The sequence below is a fragment of the Pollachius pollachius genome (assembly GCF_949987615.1).
Source record: "Pollachius pollachius genome assembly, chromosome: 2".
Classification (NCBI taxonomy): Eukaryota; Metazoa; Chordata; class Actinopteri; order Gadiformes; family Gadidae; genus Pollachius; species Pollachius pollachius.
This window is the reverse complement of record NC_136935.1, coordinates 4,116,723-4,139,157: the sequence shown is the minus strand read 5'-3', so window position 1 is coordinate 4,139,157 and position 22,435 is coordinate 4,116,723. Positions and strand designations below refer to the sequence as shown.

Genomic DNA, 22,435 nt, shown 5'->3' with positions numbered 1-22,435 from the left:
TCCCAATACAGTTACGGCCGATTGTCGTATACGTGGAGTGGCAGACGTGATTAAGGCATCACCCTTCTGTGAATATTACAGTTAGGTGTGAAGTCTCCTTGCATTCTACAGCTGAACTCAGAGAACACCCCCAGCAGGAAAGCAAATTCTCCCATGCAAACAGCAGCTACCGAACAGGTTGATCATGCAACTTCTGTTTAGACTTTAATTAAAAATAACCATAGTGGTGTCTGTCATTTAATGTATCTGGTTCGGGATTTTTTTTTGTAGCTGGCACTGCAAATAAGTCGCATGAAATTGTAACTACTATCAGCAGCAAAGATGAATTTGGTAGAATCGCTGTTTACTTTAGAAGGGGCCCAGAGGAGGGTCCGTTAACGTCATGAATATGGGTGTGGTTGCACTGCCAGCCCGTCCTTTATGTACGCCTGGGCTATTGGTGTGAATAAACGTGGCTTTGTTTAGTAGCCTACTTACAGGGTTTAAATATCAAACGGCCCCTTAATATCAATCTATGGCCCTCGTTGACTCCCAACCATATTTTGTACGAATACATTTTAAACAACTATCACGGAAAAAAGTAGCACAGAACGACTGATTTGTTGTGGAAGCCGTTCGCATCTGGTGGAAAAAAAAAAAAAAAAGGTGAAAGCGATGCACGGCACACACACTGCACGTTGCAAAGTAGGATGGCGTGCGCGCTCGCTGAGCTTCTCCGTTGCGGCAGTTGCCAGGGGATATAGAATGGGAGGGGTTCTCATTGGCTGGAGTGGGTTTGTTGCCATGGCTACGGCGAGGGGTTTGGTAGCGTTGCTGTGCGCGCTGTGATCTGCGCGCTGCGTGCATGGAGGAAGCAGCTGCTGATCTGATCTCTGACATTGTGCGAGACAGACGTCTCAATAGCCCGTACTCACTTTTGTTTTTCGCGCTGCCGCTTCACGAAAAAGTGCGCTTCATCGTGAGTATTCCAACATATATTCTTCGCCGTTTGACAAATAACGTGGGCCCGCGAGTGTTGCGTTGGTTTCCGAATAAGCGGAAAGTAGGTGAATGTGGTCAAGTGACTTTGGTGGATCAGCCAGCATGGCAGATCAGGCGACAGCATGTGGCCAGCTAGCTCCATGGCCAACGATACCTGCTCTCCTTTCGAGCTTTCTTCAACGTGACTCTTTCAATTCGCCTAACTTGTATGCCTTGACTAGACCCGGACACGTTGGTACCGTGGACCGCGAACCACCAGGGTAGCACGCCGTGGCTGTGCTTAGGGGGGTGGGGGGGTGGTGGTACTGAACGTCGGGACTCGCTGAGCTAGCTTGACATTCGCTCTCATGGGCTCCTCGGTGCGGATAAGTTGACGTTGCCTTTGAATACCCCCTGTTCGTCCAAACGAATGGTTGACAAAATGTGAAACTTTCCGAAAGGGGAACCTATCCTGTTTGTGTGGAGTAGTTGCACAATGGGCGACGTCATAACACGTTAGTATTGGCATTCGTTGCGTTGTGTAAGTGGTGCTTTACTAGTGAACTCGGGGTGGACGCGAAGTCCCCCACAAAGCTCTGTGTACAATACAATGTCTCCACTATATGTCGTGTGTGTGTGTGTGTGTGTGTGTGTGTGTGTGTGTGTGTGTGTGTGTGTGTGTGTGTGTGTGAGCTTTGCTGTGTCCAAAATAACGACCGCCAAAGCCCTGCATATTTCAGGAGCCGCGTGATAAAGAGTGGATGTGATTAATAAAAAGAACGAAGTAACTTGCCCAACTTTAAATGTATAAGCCATACAATGCACAATGGGTTTACGCACTATCGTTATGGATTTGCCTCCTACTCTTAAATAGTAAGTTGTTTCATTGGATATCCGCGTCATTGAAGCCTAGGAAGCTGCACTTAGGCTAGCTAGCTAAGCACATGATGTAATGGATTATCACAAGATTGTCCCAGATACAGAATTCCGCCTAAAACATCTCTCAATATTGATACAACTATCCATTCTGACAGTTGACGGAAATGTCATCCTATGTTGCATATTATAAACCTTCCCTCATTTTGTGGTTTGGATACTTTCGTCCAGGTCTTTACTTTGTTATAAGGCAGCTATTTCCATGCATATTTTACAATATTCAAACATATTATAATTTGACTGAATGCCTCCTGTTCTTTTGGGTCAGTAACTGAAACTCCCTGAATTTGTCGCAACAGTTTTATGTATAGGACTTTGTTCCATTTGAACAGTTGTACACATGTCCTGTATCCCATGACAGATGTTTAGGCTGAAATCCTCAGAAACAAAGGAGATTATACAGAAGAATCAGCAGCAGTGATTAACCTGTCTCTTTTTTATTGCATGAAATTCATTGCCGCAACGTATGGTCTGAACCATCTGTTGTTGTTGTTTGTGTCCTTAGCATGTATCCAACTCTCTTCATGCTTCTGTGAGCTCTAGCCTGCAGAGTGGGGAGGGTTCTTACCTCCAAGAATAGATCAGGTCATGCTTACTTCTACTGGCGTCCATAACTATAAATAAGGGCTCATCATAACCCCAGAACCCAGACTTTGCTGACTTAAAACCTTTTTCGGGGCTATTTTTGCATGACCACTACAATTGGCCTATTTCATTATTTTCAAATTTATGATAAATATGCACAAATAGATTCTATAGAAAACGTAATTATATATTGGCGGTCAGAATAATTTGGCAGACTAGTTCTCTCTCGATAATCAAGGGAGTATTTTCTTATCATATATGGCCTGGGAAGTCCTTTGAGGCTAACTGTTATTTGTCCTTGGCTGGTTATATCATATCAACTTGCTTGGGTTTACTAGTTGTAGAATCATTGACAATCAAGAAATATTGGTCTGTGCTTGATCTCATCAGACACAGTATCAGTAGACACTGTCTGTTGGCAACCCCACAGCATTTCTCTCATCCAACGGTTGGCGGCTTGTTTGCCAAATCATTTAGATGAAGACATTAGAATTAGCATACATAGGCCCAATAAAGGCATTCTTGGAATACAGTTGATCATCATGAGCTGCATTACTCAAATGCCTGATGCAGGTACTTGGATGTAGGTAAAACAAACGTCTTGGAAGACCACCTTTTAGAACAGTTGAAAGTGCAGCATGTTTGTCGAATATGAAGGGCACACACATTTCAGTAAGAAAAAAATTATTGCATTTTAGAACATGACCAAAAAAATGAATAAAACATTTTGGGGGGATGAAAATAAAAGTCCAGAGAGATTTTGCCCTTTACCCAGCCTTATCAGCGCGCTGTGTACTCTACCCTACTGTAAATACTAGCCTCCGTTCCCTGAATTCTCTTGCGCTCTGCACGCATTTCGACTGTTGCTGTAACTTCATTAAGAGAGTTCAGCACTCATTAGTCGGACCTCCGTTGGGAAGCTCCCTTTTGGGTTTGCTGAAATTGCCCACAGTTGTTACCTAGGGATTTTTAATAATTGAACCACAAAGAAAAGTTATTAGCAGCACCACTTTTATAACCTACTGACCTGTTGTTGTTAAAACAGGGTTTCGATGAGTTCAGATGCAGAGCAACTGTTAAGGATGTATCTTTAGGTCTGTTTGTACCATAGTGTTGGTTGCTCTGTTGACCTTGTACAAAGGTCATTATATTACAGCATGTGCTGATTTGTTGATGTATGTAGCTTAATTCTGTGTGGCTGTATACGATATATATGAGAAAGGGGGTCAATGGAAAACCTTGGCTAAATATGGAAGAAGTAGGATAGCGCTACCATCGAGGGAATGCTTATGCTGTTTGTCACAAGGATATCTGAGTTTGTGTTGTCTCTAAGGGAGGACTTACACAACATATTCAGGCATTAGACAGAAGATGTATTTGTATTCGTAAAAAGGGTTGGTATACAACTTTTTTAAAGTTTGATTAACAGACTTCAGTAGAGGATAATTTCCTTTATCATTTGGATTTTAAACTGGTTGGTGTTTGGTCTTTTCCGACCAGCTATTTGTCCTCAAGGGTCTAATGCCTGTAGGAATGGTTGGCTTGCACTTCACTTGTCTTTTGGGGCCTCAGATCCTAAACGTGTCCGACGGCTATCCATCCTGGCCTATAACCAACCAACGCTCTATTCTCGTATGCCTTCTAATTTGACTTCTGACTTCTGCTTTAAATGTTCTGAGGTCATCTATTTATAAAGTTACCTTGAAAGACTGCAGCTGCATCTTCTAATTTTTTTATCATTAGCAGATCTTTTGGCCAGAATGAATTGCCAGTAGAATGGGGGTTTCCCCAGAAGTGTACAAGAGGTACACTCCCCGAAGTTTTCGTTTAACCTGGAGTCAAAAGTTCACTGGAATATAGGTAAATCAAATTTAACACCTACTCTATTTGGTTCCAAATGTGTGCACTTCCTTCCTCTTTGCTATGTTTAGCTAGCCGCTATATACACGAAAGAGTTCACTGTCACTCACAAGAATGATGTGTATTCCAGGGCCTTTGATATTTCTTGTGCATCTTATTATCCGGCAAGTCCGTCCGTATGGCTGATATAAGTAAAGATCAACATTTCTTAATAATTAACCATTTGGACAGAGCCTCAAACGACTCACTTTGTTCACTAATGATCTGATATTCAGCGCTAAGTAGGAACCACTTGCTAGGGAGGGGAGTTTACTCTCTGGCTTAGCGTTCTCTGCGCGCGTTCCTGTTATGATGCTAGCTCCATTTCTACTCCAGTTCTTGATTCACATCTCCATAATGGTTGTAAGAGTTGTGCTTTGAGTCATCAGGGACCACCCCCCTCTCTCCCCCCTCCCATAACTGTCCCCCTCTGCCTGTCTGATTCCTAAGCGGGAGGACCGAAGACGTGCCCCCCCCCCCCTCCCCCCCCCCCCTATGAGCAGACGTCACTGAAGGCGACCCTAACGGGCTTGTTTCCTTGATTGGGTGCGGGCTGTGCCTGGAAGGCACGTCTGTGTACTGCTGTCACAATGGGCCTTTGTTCTGTTCACCCCTAGCTGAATGAACAGGGTTTACTTTATTGAGATTGTAACGTGACGAACACAGAACCCCGGCTTCAATCCAGCTCAGGAGCTAGAGATTGGGGATTGGGTTTGAAAGCCCATCAGCTGCACGTTTTAAAACATTCATGGGATAAACGCTGTACTGTGTTGTATTAAGGAGAGACCTCCTATTGCGCATCGCGGTTGGCATGACAACAACTGTGTCCAATAGACGGCTTAACAACTCTGGTTTGTATTGGCCAGGGCTCATCCAATGTTCAGGTTATTGGAGCATGATGTATCTAATACAGGCCAGCAATCCCGGCAGAGCGCCGCGGTGACTTAAGGGCAATTTACGAGAACTAAAAATGGACTTCCATTGTAGAAAACATCTGGGTGCTCATCTCCCTGTAATTCCATCCCATAAGCGAGTATTGTGTAAAGTTTACTGGAGCAGAAACAGCGATGCAGGCCTTGAACCCGGGCCGCCAGTGCGAAGGCTGGCTTCTGTTTCTGTTTTTACAATGGCTGGAAATAAAATCCCTGTCTGGTGATGCAGGTGGTGACCCTCTCACGGTTTACCAGTCTTTACGCGTTCACAGTTATTTCGATTTTGTTGTTATTATAGCCACAATGATGGAAAATCCAACAACATCCACGGAATGCAAATAGAGTGGTGCGGACCGATGGCTTTTCCCCTGTGTGCCCCGGTGAGATTTCACAGAACCGAGCGGCACATGTGTCCTTGTTGACACTTGCACGCTCGTCATTGTGTTGTACTGGCACTGATTTGATGAATATTTGAGCACCTAACCTTTATTTACTATATATGTTGTAGGTTTGGCTTGCTTTTCTTGTTATACACCAGGTATTTATTTTACCCAGTTTTTAAGGACCCCTTTTTACATGCCTTCTGGGTTAGTTTTACCTATCATTTATTTACGAGTCATTAATGTCAAGTCAGAAGGCAGGACTAAAAAAAAATATATAGAGCATATTGTGGCAATAATGTGACGGTGGTGATTCGGAAGGCGTGACCCATGTGATGTTACTTTAGCCCTAAACAAAATCAAAATGGTCCCTGTGTAACTGTTGTTCCTCATATAAGAATGTGTATGGGGCTTCATACTGCATTGCCCGCTAAAGTGGTGGAGGGTGTTTGCACACTGCACTCTGACCACATGACCCAAAGAGATAAGGTTTCAGGGTTGGCTGTGGCTTGACTTGTACTTTGGAAGGCCTTCACTGTGTGTGTGTGTGTGTGTGTGTGTGTGTGTGTGTGTGTGTGTGTGTGTGTGTGTGTGTGTGTGTGTGTGTGTGTGTGTGTGTGTGTGTGTGTGTGTGTGTGTGTGTGTGTGAGAGAGAGATACAGGGACATCGACGACCATATATATATGTTTCTATAAATATATCAAATGTTGTACCTTTTAGTTTGTCAAGGGGTTATGGGTCCGTCCTAGAGTTACCAGGATCCATATTTAGTGAGGTGTCTTTGTGAGATATGTGCAAGTCGGCTAAATGCTTGTCAGAAGTATCAAACTCAGAGAAGTATGAAAGCCTGCTAAAACTCGGTTACTTTTTTTCAAGTTTTAACATTCAACCCAGTCACGCTTTTCGATCTTCCACTGAGTACAGGCCTAGCGTTTCTCAGAATGTCCCCCACACTCGAAGGTATCAGAGTGGAACTGTCTGGATCTGTAGTCTGTCTGATTTTGTTTTTGCTAAATGAACTTCCCCAGCAGACCGGAGGTGTTTCCTTCCCCTCCTGCTCCTCAGTTTGATACTGTGAGGGGAATACTGAGCACTACTGAACATTACCAGGGCAAAAACAACTGGCCTTTTGTATGCCACACATGCCCGGGACCAATTGTAATGTCTTTGTGCGAGCGATCCCCTTTGGCTTGCTACTTTGGATTTATTTCCTTTTGTCATGCATGGTGTGGTGTGGTGTGGCAGAGAGGGACAGACAATAACTTGTATGTTGTTAATGTGTTCCACTGTTAGGTTGTAGCCTGTTTAAGTTAAAGTAGTATGCATGCACTACCATTGTGTCGTAATCTGTTCTCTGAAGATCAGATAAGGGGCAGAGCTGTGAAGTGTCTCCCTACTTGGGCGACATGCTTTTGCATTTCCAACCCCCTGCCATTAACTATTCCCAGGTACTCCTCCCGTCTCCCCATCATTCAAACTCAAAGAACGTTTTGCATTGACTTCAGGCAGACTTAATTTCAGTTTGTCTTTCCAAATAGCAGCCCTTGCCAAAGGGGTTTGTGACACACCTTTGTTTATCTCATACAGAGGTGTAACTGGTTTTGTGAACTGGTTTTAGCTCTCGTAAACAGGGTGTGTCACAAGCTCACCTGAGTCACTGCAAACCAACCTATTACCTGGAAAGGTTGCGTAGCAGTGCGAGTTGTCTGTTGAGCAGCACACTTGGTTTTGGTATGGTTTTATATGCTTGCATACCAAAAGGTAGGTTTGGTTGTGATAAAGACTTGGCCACGGATTGATGGTTTTAGGTATAAAGTAGATATGATAAGGGGACCGGGCTGTGCTTAACTGACACTAGGTAATCGGTGTCAAGGCACGCAGGTCACTACTGGCCGCTCCCTGTGCTTTTTTTCAAAATGGTTTTGCAGAGAATGCGGAGCAGACTGCTGGCCTCAGCACTTTCCGCCAGTATTGATCTCCCCACATTAGGCCCTCTCTACATGCACAGACGTGCACAATTGCTTCTCTTACAGCACTGGCTGCCGTGGCAACTGAGCACAGATGCTTAGAACGGTAGCCCGGTATGCTGTCTCATACAGTGCCTTTAGAAATAAACATCTAAACCGGGACCCGTAGCTTTAAGGCCGCTATTATCAACTGCTTTCCCTCGCGTCGCCCCTGTCTATTCGACGCGGAGGCTTGAATGCAGCCTAAAGATCACCTCCTTGTGTCTTTGTATGCCTATGTTTTTTTAATAGGCTAAGTGCTTCACCGGATAAAAGAGCAGTTTGAAAAGGGAGTGAGATATGCCTTGGCACCTGCTATTTGAGGCTGCCTGTTTGCACATGAATATGATTGCGGCGGCAGCGTGCAGAGCTATTTTAACTTGCAGATTAGCCTGTTGGGTCAGCGGCAGTGGGGCTTGGGTGTATTTTCATGGATGGGCGGCAGTCAACAGGCCAATGCGACTCATTAGCTCCGACTCCCCCCCCACTCTTTACACACTAGTGCCCCATTATCCCCGGCTTCCCCCTGCCGCCATGCTCTTTGATGCTTCCTGATAAGAGCAACGATAGCGCCGGCACGGCGGTAATTGAGCATCAGTAATCTGGGTGAAAAAGCTCTCGCCGTGTTTGGTTGAATGCTGGGCTCCCTTGTTTTATCCGCCGTCTCGCTCTCCTTTCCCCCCCCACGCCCACGTTTGATATTTAAATGAGTGTTTGGGGGGAAGCCATTCACATAAGTATCCTCCGGAACCCCCATGGTCCCACACTACAGCTCCGTCATGTCGGGTGGAGGTCCGCTGCCCTGCTTGCTGGAGGATATTTAGTGGTTGGTGGGGGTTAATGTCAGGTAAAGACGACGCCCCAGTCGCATGGCTACATGATGGTTTGTTCCAGGACCAACGGTTATGGCTTTGTTAACAGGGGCGTCCCTTACATTTCCAGCTATAAAACTGATAACTAATTATACGATTGGTGATTTGATGGCAGGAGCGACTTAAAGAGGCCATGCAGATAATTGAAATGGAAATTATTTCTGGCGTTCAGTTTTTTTAATGCGATTCCTTGGGAGTAAAAGTGGTTCCTACAGAGCGTAACATTTTAGTTAAGTCGCTTCCCTAGTCCTGCTCTTTTTAATTTGGAATTTGTCATCTCACCGGAGCAACAATGTCTACCTCATCTTTAACAAGTGGGTCCTTATTTTTGAGTCCAGGAGAGTGGATTTGATTAGGTAATCTTTGGACACTGCAGAAACCAAACGTTTCATTATTGTAATTGTACATTTAACTTGGGGCCAGAGCTATATGAGCAGATTTCCACTTTTGTTATGAAAGCTGAGAGGAATCGTAACATTAACTGCGCTAGACAGTTCATGATCCGCCTATGCCCTCTCTGATTGCTCTGCGTTTTTTGAGTGATTCATCAATCTGAAAATGTTGTGCGGTTGAATTTGACCCGTTTGTAGAATCCTTTTGAACCTTTAAGTATTAGTTTTAAGTGTTATTTGATTCATTTTTGCATCTGGTCTTCTATTCATTGTGTTAGCAACCTTGAGTGCACATCCAGTTGAAGCTGGCCTTTAAGCAAATGTGTCACAACAACAAATCTGGGAGTTTCCCTTTAGGTGCGGCTGTGTCAGAGTGGATCTGAAAGACACAACAGCTGTAAATTCAAAGCACGGGAAACGTCTCCACTTCATGGAATTCACACCATATGTTTCTGTAAGCGCTCCATCTTCCACCACCACCTCTGCATGCACAAGGTATATGGAGTGCGTGCACAAGCAGTGCCCAACAGCGCTGCGATCTGCATCTAGAATTTGACCCAATTCTTGTCGGGAGCATTGGTGAAAAGACAATCTCCCCCCCCCCCCCCCCCCCTTCCCCTCCCTCCCTCCCCTCCGTCCCTATCCCCAAGCCTGTGCCCCGGCCCCAGCCGTCCCTCCATCCTTCCACCCATCTATACCCCTCCCCAGACGGAGGCATCTGCTGCCACCGCCCCCGTGCTGCCGACGGGGGCATTTCGCTACAGGGCGGCGGCTCGGTGTGTGACTGCCAGCCGGGTTGGATTACTCATTTTCCCATTGACTCTCCTGTCGGGCGGATATCTGCCCTTAATTGACGGGATGGCGTGGTTGTCATGGTGACGTGGAGGGCATAGATTAAAGCTTGTTTTGAGCCGAGCTGAGGAGCAATCTCTTTGTGCTCCCGGCCTCATCGAGCGAGTGTGTAAAAGCACACAGGCTGCATGGTGTGGGATTGGAAGAGGCAACTGGAATCATCCCAAACTATGTTTTAGCCTCTTGGGAAAATCAAACCCCAAATACCCTATGGTCCATGTTATAATCAGATTTTTGATCAAGAAATTATAATGGTTAATATAACGTATTGCATCTAATTTATTTATACTGGTTCTGTCTCAATTTCTGTATTTTCCATGACTTGCCACAATTAATTGTAGTATAATTTATTGCATTACTGGCTGCTTAATTATTTTCCAAGTTAGTAAGAATGACAATTATGAGCCTTGAAAGCCCTATTCATATGCCAACATGAAACAAAGTGAAATTTGAGTCATGATACATTTAACCATACCATTTTGAACAATGGCTATTATTGACAAGACTTTATTGCAACGAAGACATTATGAAGAAGTCTATTAATGTTGGCTTGATCGTTAACTACTGTTCTACTGCTGTACCACGGTATTTTATTTGCCAAAGCATCTCTTCATCTTTCCTTTCTGCAAATAATTTAGCAAATGTTAATGGAAGACCGATTTCTTTGTTTAATTTTCAACATGAATGTCAGTTGTTTATTAAGTAGGGCAGCTACTAAAACCCTGCGCCACACACACACACACACGTAAAAAACGCGGGATTACTAGCATTTGTGGTAAAAGCTGGTAAGCTTTCTGTTGAATACACTTGCAGTGTTATTCAAATTCAACATTGTTTCCTAATTTCATTAAAGCGATGTGCTAGGTGGTTTGTACAAGGTGCTTTCAATCACCATGTATTAATATCAATGGGCCTCCTTTTAATGAGGCTGTGACACAATTGATTGTAATAAGGGTAATTTCTGCCAAGAGGTTTCATTAGTCAATCATAAATCAATCTGTTAACCTACTCTGTTACAGAAAACCTGAATCAAAATCACTGCATTACCCAATATTTCCCAAATGGTTTGTCTTGTTGCAGTGAACATACACCTCACACGGGGTTCCAAAGGAAACACAAGTCATCACTTGCTGTGCCAATACCCATTTCCTGTTCTCCTTTGTGTTAGGATCTGTCAAAACTTCGAGTCGCCCTGACAAAGTCCCGATAGGGCAACCTTTTATCCACTCACAGACCTGCCTGATATGTCTAATCCCAATAAGGAGATCCTCACCGCACTTACCGTTGTACTACATATTGTCGTTATTGTCCTCCTGAAAGGGGTGTTGGGTTCGACACAGGATTTAATGCAGTCCCACCAAAGTATCTCCGCCCATTTGATTCATTTTAAGAGGTTCTCACCGAGGTCCCTGCCACTGATTATTCAGAATCACAAGAGAGCCTTGAGTCTCCTAGTGCCTTGTGAGTGATTTAGGACCCCCAGGTCTGGATCTTAACCCACCGGCTTTCCGAAGCAGGTGGAGCCCCGGCCCTTTTTAAGAGCCAAACACTTAGCGGGACACGGGCCCTCCACTCAATTCATTGCAGTCGTGACCGCCACGTCTCCTTCCACACAAACGGTTTTAATGCTCGTTGACACTCGACAAGCGGTCGGCTTAAACCGGGGTGGGCGTCGAGGTTTTCCCCTCAATTGGTTCGCGTCTCTTGAGGGGAGATCTGCTCGGAGCTCCTTGTCTGGAGTCTGGAGGAGGCCGTGGAGGGCCTCTCCATCCCTCTTGAGTGGTGCAGGGGAGGAGGGGTCCGCAGACCCCAGAACAGCGCTGAGGACTGCTATTACTGGGCGGGCGAACTGTCGTTCACCACGAGCGCTAACCATTCGTCGTCTTGTTCCCTTTTGTCTCGGTCGTCTCTAGGACTCCCTGGGTTAATGGGTCCAATTATCGGGATGTCGCCAGATAAGAAAGCGGAGTTCCCGGGCATGCAGGAGCAGCGGACGGGACTCCGGGGCGCCTTCGGGGCGGGGACTCTGCCCGAGGCGGAGTGCGCCTCCAGCCCGCTGGCCACCAGCGTGGACTGCACGGGGGGCTCCGAGGACGAGGAGCTGACCAACCTCAACTGGCTCCACGAGAACCTGCTCCAGAACTTCACCCTGGGGGGCCCCGAGGCGCTGCCCAGCGCCAGCCCGCTCTTGGACATCGAGGGCGACCACGGTGCCAGCCAGGGCCCTTCCTCTTCCTCTCACTCTTCGGCGCACGGCAAAGGCAGAGAAAGGGACTCGCTCAAGTCAAAGCCCCCTTTCTCCTTCTCCCTCCTCATCTACATGGCCATTGAGCAGTCCCCCAGGAAGTCCCTGCCGGTCAAAGAGATCTATGGCTGGATCCTGGAGCACTTCCCTTACTTCTCCAACGCCCCCACGGGATGGAAGAACTCTGTCCGCCACAACCTCTCCCTGAACAAATGCTTCCGCAAGGTCGAAAGGAGTTTGGGCAAGGTAGGTGGACAACATCTCACACCGCACGCACACGCACACGCACGCACACGCACACACACGCAGAGCGGCCGTGTGAGGTTTCGTAGTCTAAAACTGAGTTGAATGCGTTGCAAGTGTTGACCATAACGACACTCCTGTGGTGGTTGTGAGAGTTTGGCTGGCTGGGGCGGTGCGCGGCCAACGGGCTACGTGCCTGAACTGCTATCTGTGTGTCGGAGGCGCACTGCGATGCGGCGCTGCAGTGTGTATCATGTGACGGCGGCCGCAGGGACCTCTGACTGGGCTGCGATAAGGGTGGAATCCACTCAAGGTCAGGGATCCTCCTTCACAGGAAACGCCAGCGCAGCACAAAGAGAGACGGGGCTTTTTTTGTGTCGGAGCACACACAGACCACTCGCAGCGTGACTCGTTTGAAACGCCGGTCTTCACAAGAAATAAACAAAGGACGGCCCTTTTTTTAGCCAACGTCGTTTTTTATTTTCCTTCCGTTTGAATTGGTAAGGACGCAGTACACCCCGATCAATACTTTAGTTCAGAGGTCAATGTAGATGTGCCAGGCTCAGCCAAGAGGCTGTTTTACATTCTTAGCCCCCCCAGGCAGCCCAGCAACCCAACAATTACAATAAGGTACAAAAACAGGCTAGGACTGATTCATCAGACTGATGCGACAGAGGGGCATTCGGCAGGGGAATCTATTTTTCCGTCTCGGTCCCTCGCAGTCGTGTCCACTTCCTGTTTTTCTTATAGTTTCTGCTATGCAAAGGGGTAAAGAAGAAGTTGTCTTGACACAAACCTCCCTGTGCCATCGGCAGGGCATGTGACGAAGGCTCTGCAGTACACGCTCCGAGCATACGTGTCAACAAAGGAGGTAGCCGGTAAAGAAACACGACGCTTGACATTTTGTCACCCGTATTCCACGTCCGTCTCACTGACCTTCGCTGTCAAAGCGTTGGGCCGTCAACACTATTGTCACGTATCTCAAGGTGGTTTTATTGTGTTGTGGAGTGTTCACAACCCAAATGCCTTGTCACATTGAATAGCCTTTTTATTTCCGCTAGCTGCGGTCAGAGTCTGGCATTGTGAGTGCTGCGCTGCGTAACGTTATGTCCATCTCAGAGCTGGCAGATAATAACTCGTATCCATATATTTATATGTGTATATATGTATACACTTCCTTCTTTAATGTGAGAGTGGGTAGGCGGTAGGCAGGCATGGGGGAGGCGTTGTGGTTGGCTTCCAAGCCAGCAGCAACACACGGCTGCGTTACAGGCTGCCTGAAAAGCAGGTGCCCCGCGTGAGCCATGCGTGAGCCCTTCCGCCAGCCATGAGAGACCAGCCACGCTTTTCACACGAAACGCGCTGTGGTTCCGTTGCCATGGCCACGTTTCCCTTCCCTTCCTGCAGCCGAGACGGCTGGTAATCTGAGTCAAGGTTACGCCCCACCTCAGCCCTGGCCATTCCAGACATAGTAAGATCACACTGGTATCATTAGCTGTCAGCTGGATGTTTCTCTACAGCGTGTGTTGGAGCCGTTCTTCTCCTTCTGATCAGCGCCCTGTGTCTTCACTCTCGTTGTCAATATGAAGGTGTAGAATAAACACTGGGGTTGGGTTTCACTAGAACCTAGGCCCGCCTTGTTGGATCAGAGGGTGGGAGGATTGTTTGCTTGTTTGAGTCGTAGTAGGGCTGCTGTTCCTCCTGTTCACCGGCTCTGTCTGGCTGCAGACAGACGAGTTTCTTATCTGCGGTGCTGCCCTTAATCGTTTTTTCTTTCAATCGAGTAACTGCCACAGAAAGGGAATAATCAGCTTTACTACACTCCTGTCTAGGAATGCACTATTGTGAAAATGTGGACAAATAGCGATGTTAAAAACAAAATTAGCAGTTAGTCGATGCCAATGTTTTTCTGTTTGTTGTTTTTGTTTTTGTTGTTCTTTATTCCCCCTTTTTTTTTGCCGGAGAAACGAATATACCTTCATTATTAAAAAAAGAACTGAATGTTTTATAAGTCTTTCAGACATTCATCACGCTATCTTTGAATGAGCACAAATTAAATTATACAAATTTGTGAGACAACCCTAAATACAACCTTCTTTCACACAACTAAGCTTCTTCATGGGAAAAGTAACTGTTTCAGATGGATTAACTTTGGCCACAGCCATCAGTGACTATAATTGTGTTTGCCCTTGGCAAATACTGATCTGTACTGTTGCCTGCCCTGAACATCAGATACAAAATAGGTTTCAGGGGAGGGTGACTACTCAGTGTGTCGTTCTTGATAGTGCTCCTGACCCAACACTAACTGGCTTATTCAAACGTGTCTTCAGACATGCTAGCAGCGAGTCTAGTTGTCTATGTTTGTTAGCAGCATGAAGACCTTGTCCTCCTGGTAGCTTCAAAGGAGCGAGTTGACACATAGACAAACAATGATTATTTGACACAAATCGATGGTTCAAACGACATCTGTATAGAAATGGCTCGATGCTTTGCTGTTTGCTTTTCCATCAAGGGTTGCAGTGGACCTGACCTCCTGTTGCTTGTTTGCTCTCCTGTTTTCAGGCCAACGGAAAGGGCTCTCTTTGGTGCGTTGACCCCGAGTACCGGCCCAACCTGATCCAAGCTCTTAGGAAGCAGCACTTCCCCACCGCTGATGCCTTCTGCACGCCCCCCGCCTCCCCGCCCAGGTACACACTGCGAGGTCCCCCAACACCACAGCCCAGTCACTACCACCTCCTACCGACAGAAGACCTGCTGTTCACAGCCCATCTCCCGGGCCGTTACACAAGACTTGAATTCACACACCAGAGTGGAGATTTTTCACTTTGCTTTTCTTTATTTGAGAAATTGCTACTGGTGTCAGAATTGGCGACTTCTGCCAGGTTGTGTCTTCACTGGCACTGACGCGTGTGCGCGTGTGTGTGTGTGTGTGGTGTGTGTGTGTGTGTGTGTGTGTGTGTGATTTATTGCAGTGCCTCTTCACCATCTCGACATCTCTTCCTCCAAGGCTGCTCATTTAAAGGTACAGATTATCCTTCTAGTAGGGCGATTCCTACTGGGACTTTTTCTCAGGGGTTTTCAGAAGCATATCTGCACAGGATGCCGCTGATGTGAGCTTTAATTTGTGTCATATTAAACATTAATTATTGTTTTTTTCTCTGGGCAAGTATCTACATTCCAGCCAAAGGCCAGCCATTATGCTTTCATCCTCAGCACATCTGTGGCATGTCCTTTTTATTTTGTTGTTGGTGTTCAAGTCATCTTGGTCTGAGCATTATCTCTCTCACTCTTTCTCTTACTCTTTATCTGTCTCTCTGTCTGCCTGCCTCTCCCTCTCTCACTCTCTGAATCTCTCTCTGAATCTCTCTCTCTCTCTGCCGCTCACTCGGTTAAGGGTTTTGGTAACCTTGACGACAGAGGTTCTGCCGGTGTTGAGTGTCAAGGCACTCCGACTCCGCGCAGTCATTAATAATTTAAAGTCCCAGAAGTGACTTGCACTTCTTTTGATCTGAAAAGATCAGCTGCAACTGTAAATATGAAGGGCACGGACTTCATTCATACGAGAAAGGAGACTGTGTGTTCTTTAGGCACCCCTTAGGAGACGGCCCTTAACCCTCCCCTCGAGATAATGCACTTATTATTAGCTGAATGTCTCAGGGTTCCCGGCCCCTCAAAGCCAATTAGAGAAGGAATCCTGCCGGCCCCTTTCTACTGCCGCACCCAGCCCAGCCCACCTCCCTGGCCCCCCGCTAGCGTCCCCGGCCCCTCGGCCCTGCCACTGGCCCCTACGGCCCTGTCTCCGGCCCCCACCCACGACTGACCATCACCCTGGTGTTCTCTCCTCTTCCAGAGTCTGACATTGATGCTGCCACTGCCATGATGCTCTTAAACTCGGCCCCAGGGCACCACGACGACCCATGTAAGACTCTGCCAGCACCCCGCTGTACCTCGCCAGACCCCCAGGCCTCTCACCCCTCACACCACACACACCGCTCCATGACCCAAGCTTGATGTCCTTCTGTTTTTTTTGTGTATCCGTTTTGACCGTTAGCCGTTTTCATCGGTAACACCATCCATCGCCATTGTTTTTTGCGGCCTATTTGTGCGCTACATGTTGCTACACGTTCCACTGCTACGTCGACTGCTTAGCAGCGTAACACGGGGGGGTCACACATCGTAGAGGGGGTGTTAGCCCTGGTCTTAGATATGGACTTACAATTCGTATTACCACTCAATTTTTTATTTAATTTTTTATTATTTCCTCCGAATTCTCGCTACTTCTGGAGATGCTGATTTGCATTTTGTGAATTCTACTTACTTACTATGAAGAGCATTGTGTTTTAGTACAGTTGTTTTAACATCATTGTCTTCACATCATTATGTAACGTTATATAACAAAGGCGACATTATGTAACAACAGTGAGGTGTCCACTAGGTGTGAAAAGATATTTAAAGACTTTAAAGAAGCCTCTCTGATCTCCTCTCCTCTCCTCATCCCTCCTCCTCTCTCCTCCTCTCCCCTCCTTTCCCCTCCCCTCCTCTCCTCCCCTCTCCTCCCCTCCCCTCCTCCCCCCTCCCCTCCTCTCCTCCCCTCTCCTCCTCTCTCCTCCTCATCCCCTCCTCCCCTCTCCTCCCCCCTCCTCTCCCCTCTCCTCCCCTCCCCTCCTCTCCTCCCCTCTCCTCCCCTCTCCTCCCCCCTCCTCTCCTCCCCCCTCCTCCCCCTTCCTCCCCCCCCCAGGCGACTCGGACACCCCTCTGGACCTCTCGCGGCCCGACTCGGTCCTGGTGAGCAGCGACCCTAAGCAGGACCACAACTACAGCAGCAGCGGCAGCGTGGGGCTGCCGCGCTGCTCCTCCCGCTCCTCCTCCTCCTCCCTGTCCTCGCTGGACGAGGGGGCCCCCCAGCGGGGCCAGAGCCACCGGCGGCGCCGGGCGGGCAGCGAGGGCTTCCACAGCGACGAGGACTCGGACCTCTGGGAGGAGCGGGGGGGGCCGCTCCCGCCCGTCGGCCCCGGCCCGCCGCGCTCCCTCCTCCTCCTCCTCCTCCTCCTCCTCCTCGTCCTCCGCTTCATCCAACGCCGCCTCCTCGGGCTCCAACGCCTCCTCCGGCGCCGGCAAGCGGCCCGCGGGGAAGCGGGCGCGGCGGGAGGTGAAGCTGGAGCTGGACGAGGAGCTGAAGGAGGCGGCCGGCTCCCTGCTCCACCTGGCGGGCATCCGCAGCTGCACAGAGGCCTCCAAGCGTGTCAAGAGCAAAAAGCTCGGCAGGAAATGAAAATGGCGGGTGTTTGAGGGCTTTTTCTCGTTTTTTAATTTTTTTTTATTTTTTGCTTTACTCCTTTTCTTCCTTGTCAGACTCCTGACCCTTTGAACCATGACCCCTGACCCCTGATCGTGTGCTCCGGTGTGCCTCCTTCTCCTTATCCGATCGCCATTTTGAGCCTTTTTTGTTGTTGTTGTTGTCGTCGTCGTCATCGTCGCCGTCGTCCGAGATAGCCCTGTCCTCCAAAAAAAAAACAAAAACAAATGGCAATAGTATCGTTCACAAAGGAGAACAAAGCCATATAGAGACTTGTGTGACTCAAGGGGGAGGATCTTCTAGGTTGGGGACCTGGGCTACGGAGAAAACATCACCGACGCCTGTCCAAAATGACCTGCCTGCTTCGGTTGGATTGGATGACGCGAATGGAAGGATTTCTCTGGAAAAACAAGACAACAGAACGGGGGGGGAAGGCTAAAGGTTCCCAAGCTCAAAGCGTTGCATGCTTCCTCCTTGAAACCTGTATCCTCTTGGAAGTGGACATATTTATGAAGCGAATGAGTGCATGTTTGTAACAGACACAATCTAACCTCCTGGTGTGGCCATTTGATTTTGTTTTTTTTCCTTTCGTGCTAAAGAGACATGCTACCATTGGAAAGGCATTCTTGATCTACAAGTCTTTTACGAGAGATGCAATAATTAATCCACAACCTTCATTTTTTCCTCTTTAACCTTTTATTTATTAGTGCCATTTGTGTATACACTGGTTGAACTCCAGAGAGTAGTATTATAGTCGTACCCACAATCCTGGACGTATTCCACGTAAGAAACCAGGCAAGATATAGTATAAAACCAACCACTGCCAAACTCAGTTGCCCAGTCGTTCATACTCCCAGGCTAGGAATTTGTGAGGTAATCCTAGCTTCATGCGAAAGGAAGCTATTGTACGCTTTCTATAGCATTAATTTTCAATGCATTTTTTTGCGTTTGTCTTTACCTTTTGTGAAGAACTCCAAACATTACTTGTATCATTTTTATATGATCTCTCATCCTATGCAAGGCGAGAAGCGAACACACACACACACACACACACACACACACACACACACACACACACACACACACACACACACACACACACACACACACACACACTGCTAGCATAGGTAATTGTTGAGGTGTTTAAACTGTACCTCACATACACTGGTGTGACAGAGTGTACATTGAGTTCTGGGCCAAGGCGGTGGGCATGACAAGAGTGATTGAAATTGACCCAGGTCTCCATTCAGACATGTTATGCTGAACAACCGGTTGATCACACTGGAGCACAGCTGTCTTAAGGGCACATTGAATTCCCTCTCGAGCTCAGTGCATTCACAGCATCAAGGGATGCACAAAGAACCATGCACAAAAATGAGCAGAGCTATTGTCCCGTTTCGCCCAATAATAAGAATCGACTAAACGCTATCCCGAGAAATGCCCTGTTCAACCCTGAACTGGAACACACAGGCCTATTATGTCGGCCTATCTTCTAGGTGTGGGGCGGGGAGTGTTACTGAGAGTAGGTGGGGAGGGATTGTAGGAAAGCCAGAAGTCGGACCGTGGAGAGCGGGAGAGTGGTGCAGGGGGGGGGGGGGGCACGGCTAACTGGGACGTGTGGCGTTGGCGCGATGACGCTTCCGGGAGCCATCCTGACTCACTGTGGCTGCCTCTGACTGGCCCTCCTCTCTCTCTCACATTCTCGCTCTCACTCACACTCTCTCCTATGATTTCCGCCCAGAACAAAAAGAGGAAGCGATCAAGCTTCTCTTCGCTATACTTGTGAAATGGGATGTTCATTGTGCTGCCTGTGCCGCACTGTTTCGGTGAGCGGAAGTCACAGGAGACACTCTGGGAAAGGGGCTGTGGTCGGTATTTGAGCTTTTCATAAAAGGTTGAGTGTGTGAAATGGGAGGTAGAACTGAAACATAAGCACACACACCCCGCGACAAAGTGTTAGGTTTCACCGTGGCTGCATTACAAAAGAATATGGAAAACACAATTTGTCTCGGAGAGTAAATGTTTAGGCTAGTAGACCCACCGCGACATTAGCATAGTTTGCATGACCAGTGCCAAACTTTTTTATTTGTATTTAATTTCTTGTGCCCCTGTTGGGAGAGTGAAAAAGGCCATGACCTCATATTTTCCCATTTCCCAGAGCTTTTTGGACTCGTAACAAGTGCACTGTTTTCCAGAATCAGGAATTTGGAAAAGACTTATTTTATTTGGTTTTATTATTTTATTTTGCTTCGGACCGGGAACTGCTCTTTGAGTTACTCAGCGGTTCTCTAAAACCACAAATAAGCATACACTGGTCTTATTTAGCTGTGAAAGAAAGAACAAATTGTTAATTATTCAACTTATTTATATGATTAATTTATGGGATTATTGAGTGAATTCTTTGTTAAAATTATAGTTTTCTTGAATTAAATGCCTTCTCACTAGTGGGCACTTATATTTTTTTCCTCTCTGGAATTATCTGATAGTGGATTTTCCTGAATTTTCCTGTTTTTTCTTTAAGTGATAATAGTTTTGCCAATGTCTCTCTTTCGCGCAGGTGTATTTGTTTTACCCTTAACTGCCAGGTATTTTATTTTTCTTCTTCATTTTACTTTGTTAAATTTGACTGGACCGATGACTGCCAATTAATGCATTGTTCCGGAATTATTTTGTTGCCAAAAGTAATGTACATTGAAAAGCAAAGACGGAAACAATCCCCAAGGAAGAGCTCCCTTCGATGTTATGCCATGACTTCACAGGCCTTCAGCTGGTGTTTGATTCATATTCAGATATTGGGGACATGGTTGTCAAACATTATTATGTACGTATGAAGCATTGCCACTACTCAAATAATTTAGCATGTACTGCCATCTGTTAAAGATGTGTTAAAGTGTGGCTCATTGGCTCAAACGTGTTGAGAACCTTTTTTCTAAAGTCTGCAAAAAAAAGACCAATTGCGTTCCCCAGGCAACTGCTGTGTAGTTGATGATCCCACCAAAGTTGGGAGAGGTGGTTGGGGAAAGTGTAAAGGGGTTACAAGGGGGTAAATCATACGTGTTGTTTTTGTAGCAAAGGATGGGTTCTGAAGGTGTCCATGTGATGTCGATTCTGAACCGGTGAATGACCGAATGATGTCCTGGAAACATGGAACGAGTCAAAAGCGGCCGTTGTTTCACTGCTTCAAATCTGTTAATGATTATGTGACCTTTTTATTGTTTTTTTTTTAATGAATTACCATGGTAATGATGAGCCTTTTGTTGTCCCTCATTTGACTAAGTAATGCTGCCAACCCAGTATCAGTTTGTGTCAAGTTGTCTGCCATGTCTGTTGGACAGATACACCTTTTGGTTTTTGTATGCTAACCTCTGTTCATAAAAATGTTTATAAGATTTATTTTCGCCAAAGATATGCAATTGCATTATATATGGTATTACAAAAATAATAATAAAAACATTTTCTTGTTTTATCTCTGTTTGTATTATTTTGAATCTTTTGACTTGGATACAACTTCAACACTTAATACCCATAATTAAGATGTTTCACATTCCCAAACCCAGACAATTGAATACCAACACCTTGTTTGCTCTTAACCCAAAGTGTTCAATGTTGCCACCTGCTGTAGTGCATCAGTCACACCATTTAAAATGAAAAAAAAAAAGCCCCTTTTTATTTTTACTTGAGACTGCAATGTCAAAGCTTGAACATTTGCGCGTGTGTGTGTGTGTGTGTGCGTGCATGCATGCGTGCGTGCACCCAACCGGGCCAGCAGTCCTGTGCCATGCAATCAGGCCAGGCTCAAACCCCTCTCCACTCTTATCGTCCTGCTAGTCTTTTTTTATTATCATAAAGCAGCGGTCAACAAGGTGCTGCACGGGCTACCGGGCCCTGTGTGGCTTTTCAAGGGCTATGCCTGCGATGGAGGCGTAGTCAGATGTCCTAACGAATGTTGCCTGCAAGTTAATTAGTCATGGAGGACTGCAAGATGAACAGAACATGACCCTGAACAAGGGCTTGTCTGACTAGCTCCGGGCCTATTGGCACGGCTTCTATTGTTCAATGGAGTCCTGTGTGTCTACTGCAGAGGAGGGGGTCTCCCCCCTGACTGCCTCAATTCAGATAGAAATCAGAGCAGCCCCCCCCCCCCCCCCCCCTTTTCCTTCTCCCACATGGCCCTAGCTACCACGCCACGCTGACAGTTGCCAGGCAACCAGACAATGCTGGAGCCAATGGCTGTGGTGCATGCGTGTGAGAAAAAGGCAGAGTTTGTGTTTTGGCTGTAAACATTAAGGATCGATGAGGGGTATATCATCGTGCCGTTGACGAAACGAACACTACAGGACTTGCAGCACCCTTGTGTGTGATGATCCCTTATGTCTATTTTTTATTGAGTTTAAAGCTGATATATTACAATATATACGAGTCCCTAGATATTATTTAATGTGCAATATGAGAATGCCATCGTTTAAATCTGTTAAAAATAAAATTGAGGAATTGTGGCTTGATGGGTAGATTTCATTTCTATGCTGAGGAATGCTTGATAAGGTAATTTTAAGGGTGAATCCCAATTTGTACCCATTATGGAAGTAGGCCTACAGTGACCCACTTCTGAGCTAGTTTGTTGACAACCAACTGATCAATGAGGTGAAAATCTATATTACTAATTAATCGATTGATATATCATATTGATATATAACTCATAACCGAATGCATCGTGTTTCTAAAATATGACTTACTTTTAATATTCAATCTTGCTTTTGTTGGGTTTAGTCAGTTTTAAATAGACGCTAGATAATTAATATTATAGGCCTACACGTCTTCCATGTAATCTGACCTCCA

General features: G+C 46.6%; 1 protein-coding gene across 1 annotated transcript; it reads left to right on the top strand.

The window, feature by feature from the left end:
* Positions 1 to 842: 842 nt before the first annotated feature.
* Positions 843 to 21,065, top strand: foxn2a (forkhead box N2a). Its single transcript, XM_079758970.1, is given in 7 exon segments — positions 843 to 958; positions 11,729 to 12,306; positions 14,866 to 14,990; positions 15,276 to 15,325; positions 16,154 to 16,222; positions 17,042 to 17,291; positions 17,293 to 21,065. Coding segments are annotated over 6 exon segments (1,341 nt in total). The 5' UTR covers positions 843 to 958; positions 11,729 to 11,742; the 3' UTR covers positions 17,576 to 21,065.
* The last annotated feature ends 1,370 nt before the right edge of the window (positions 21,066 to 22,435 follow it).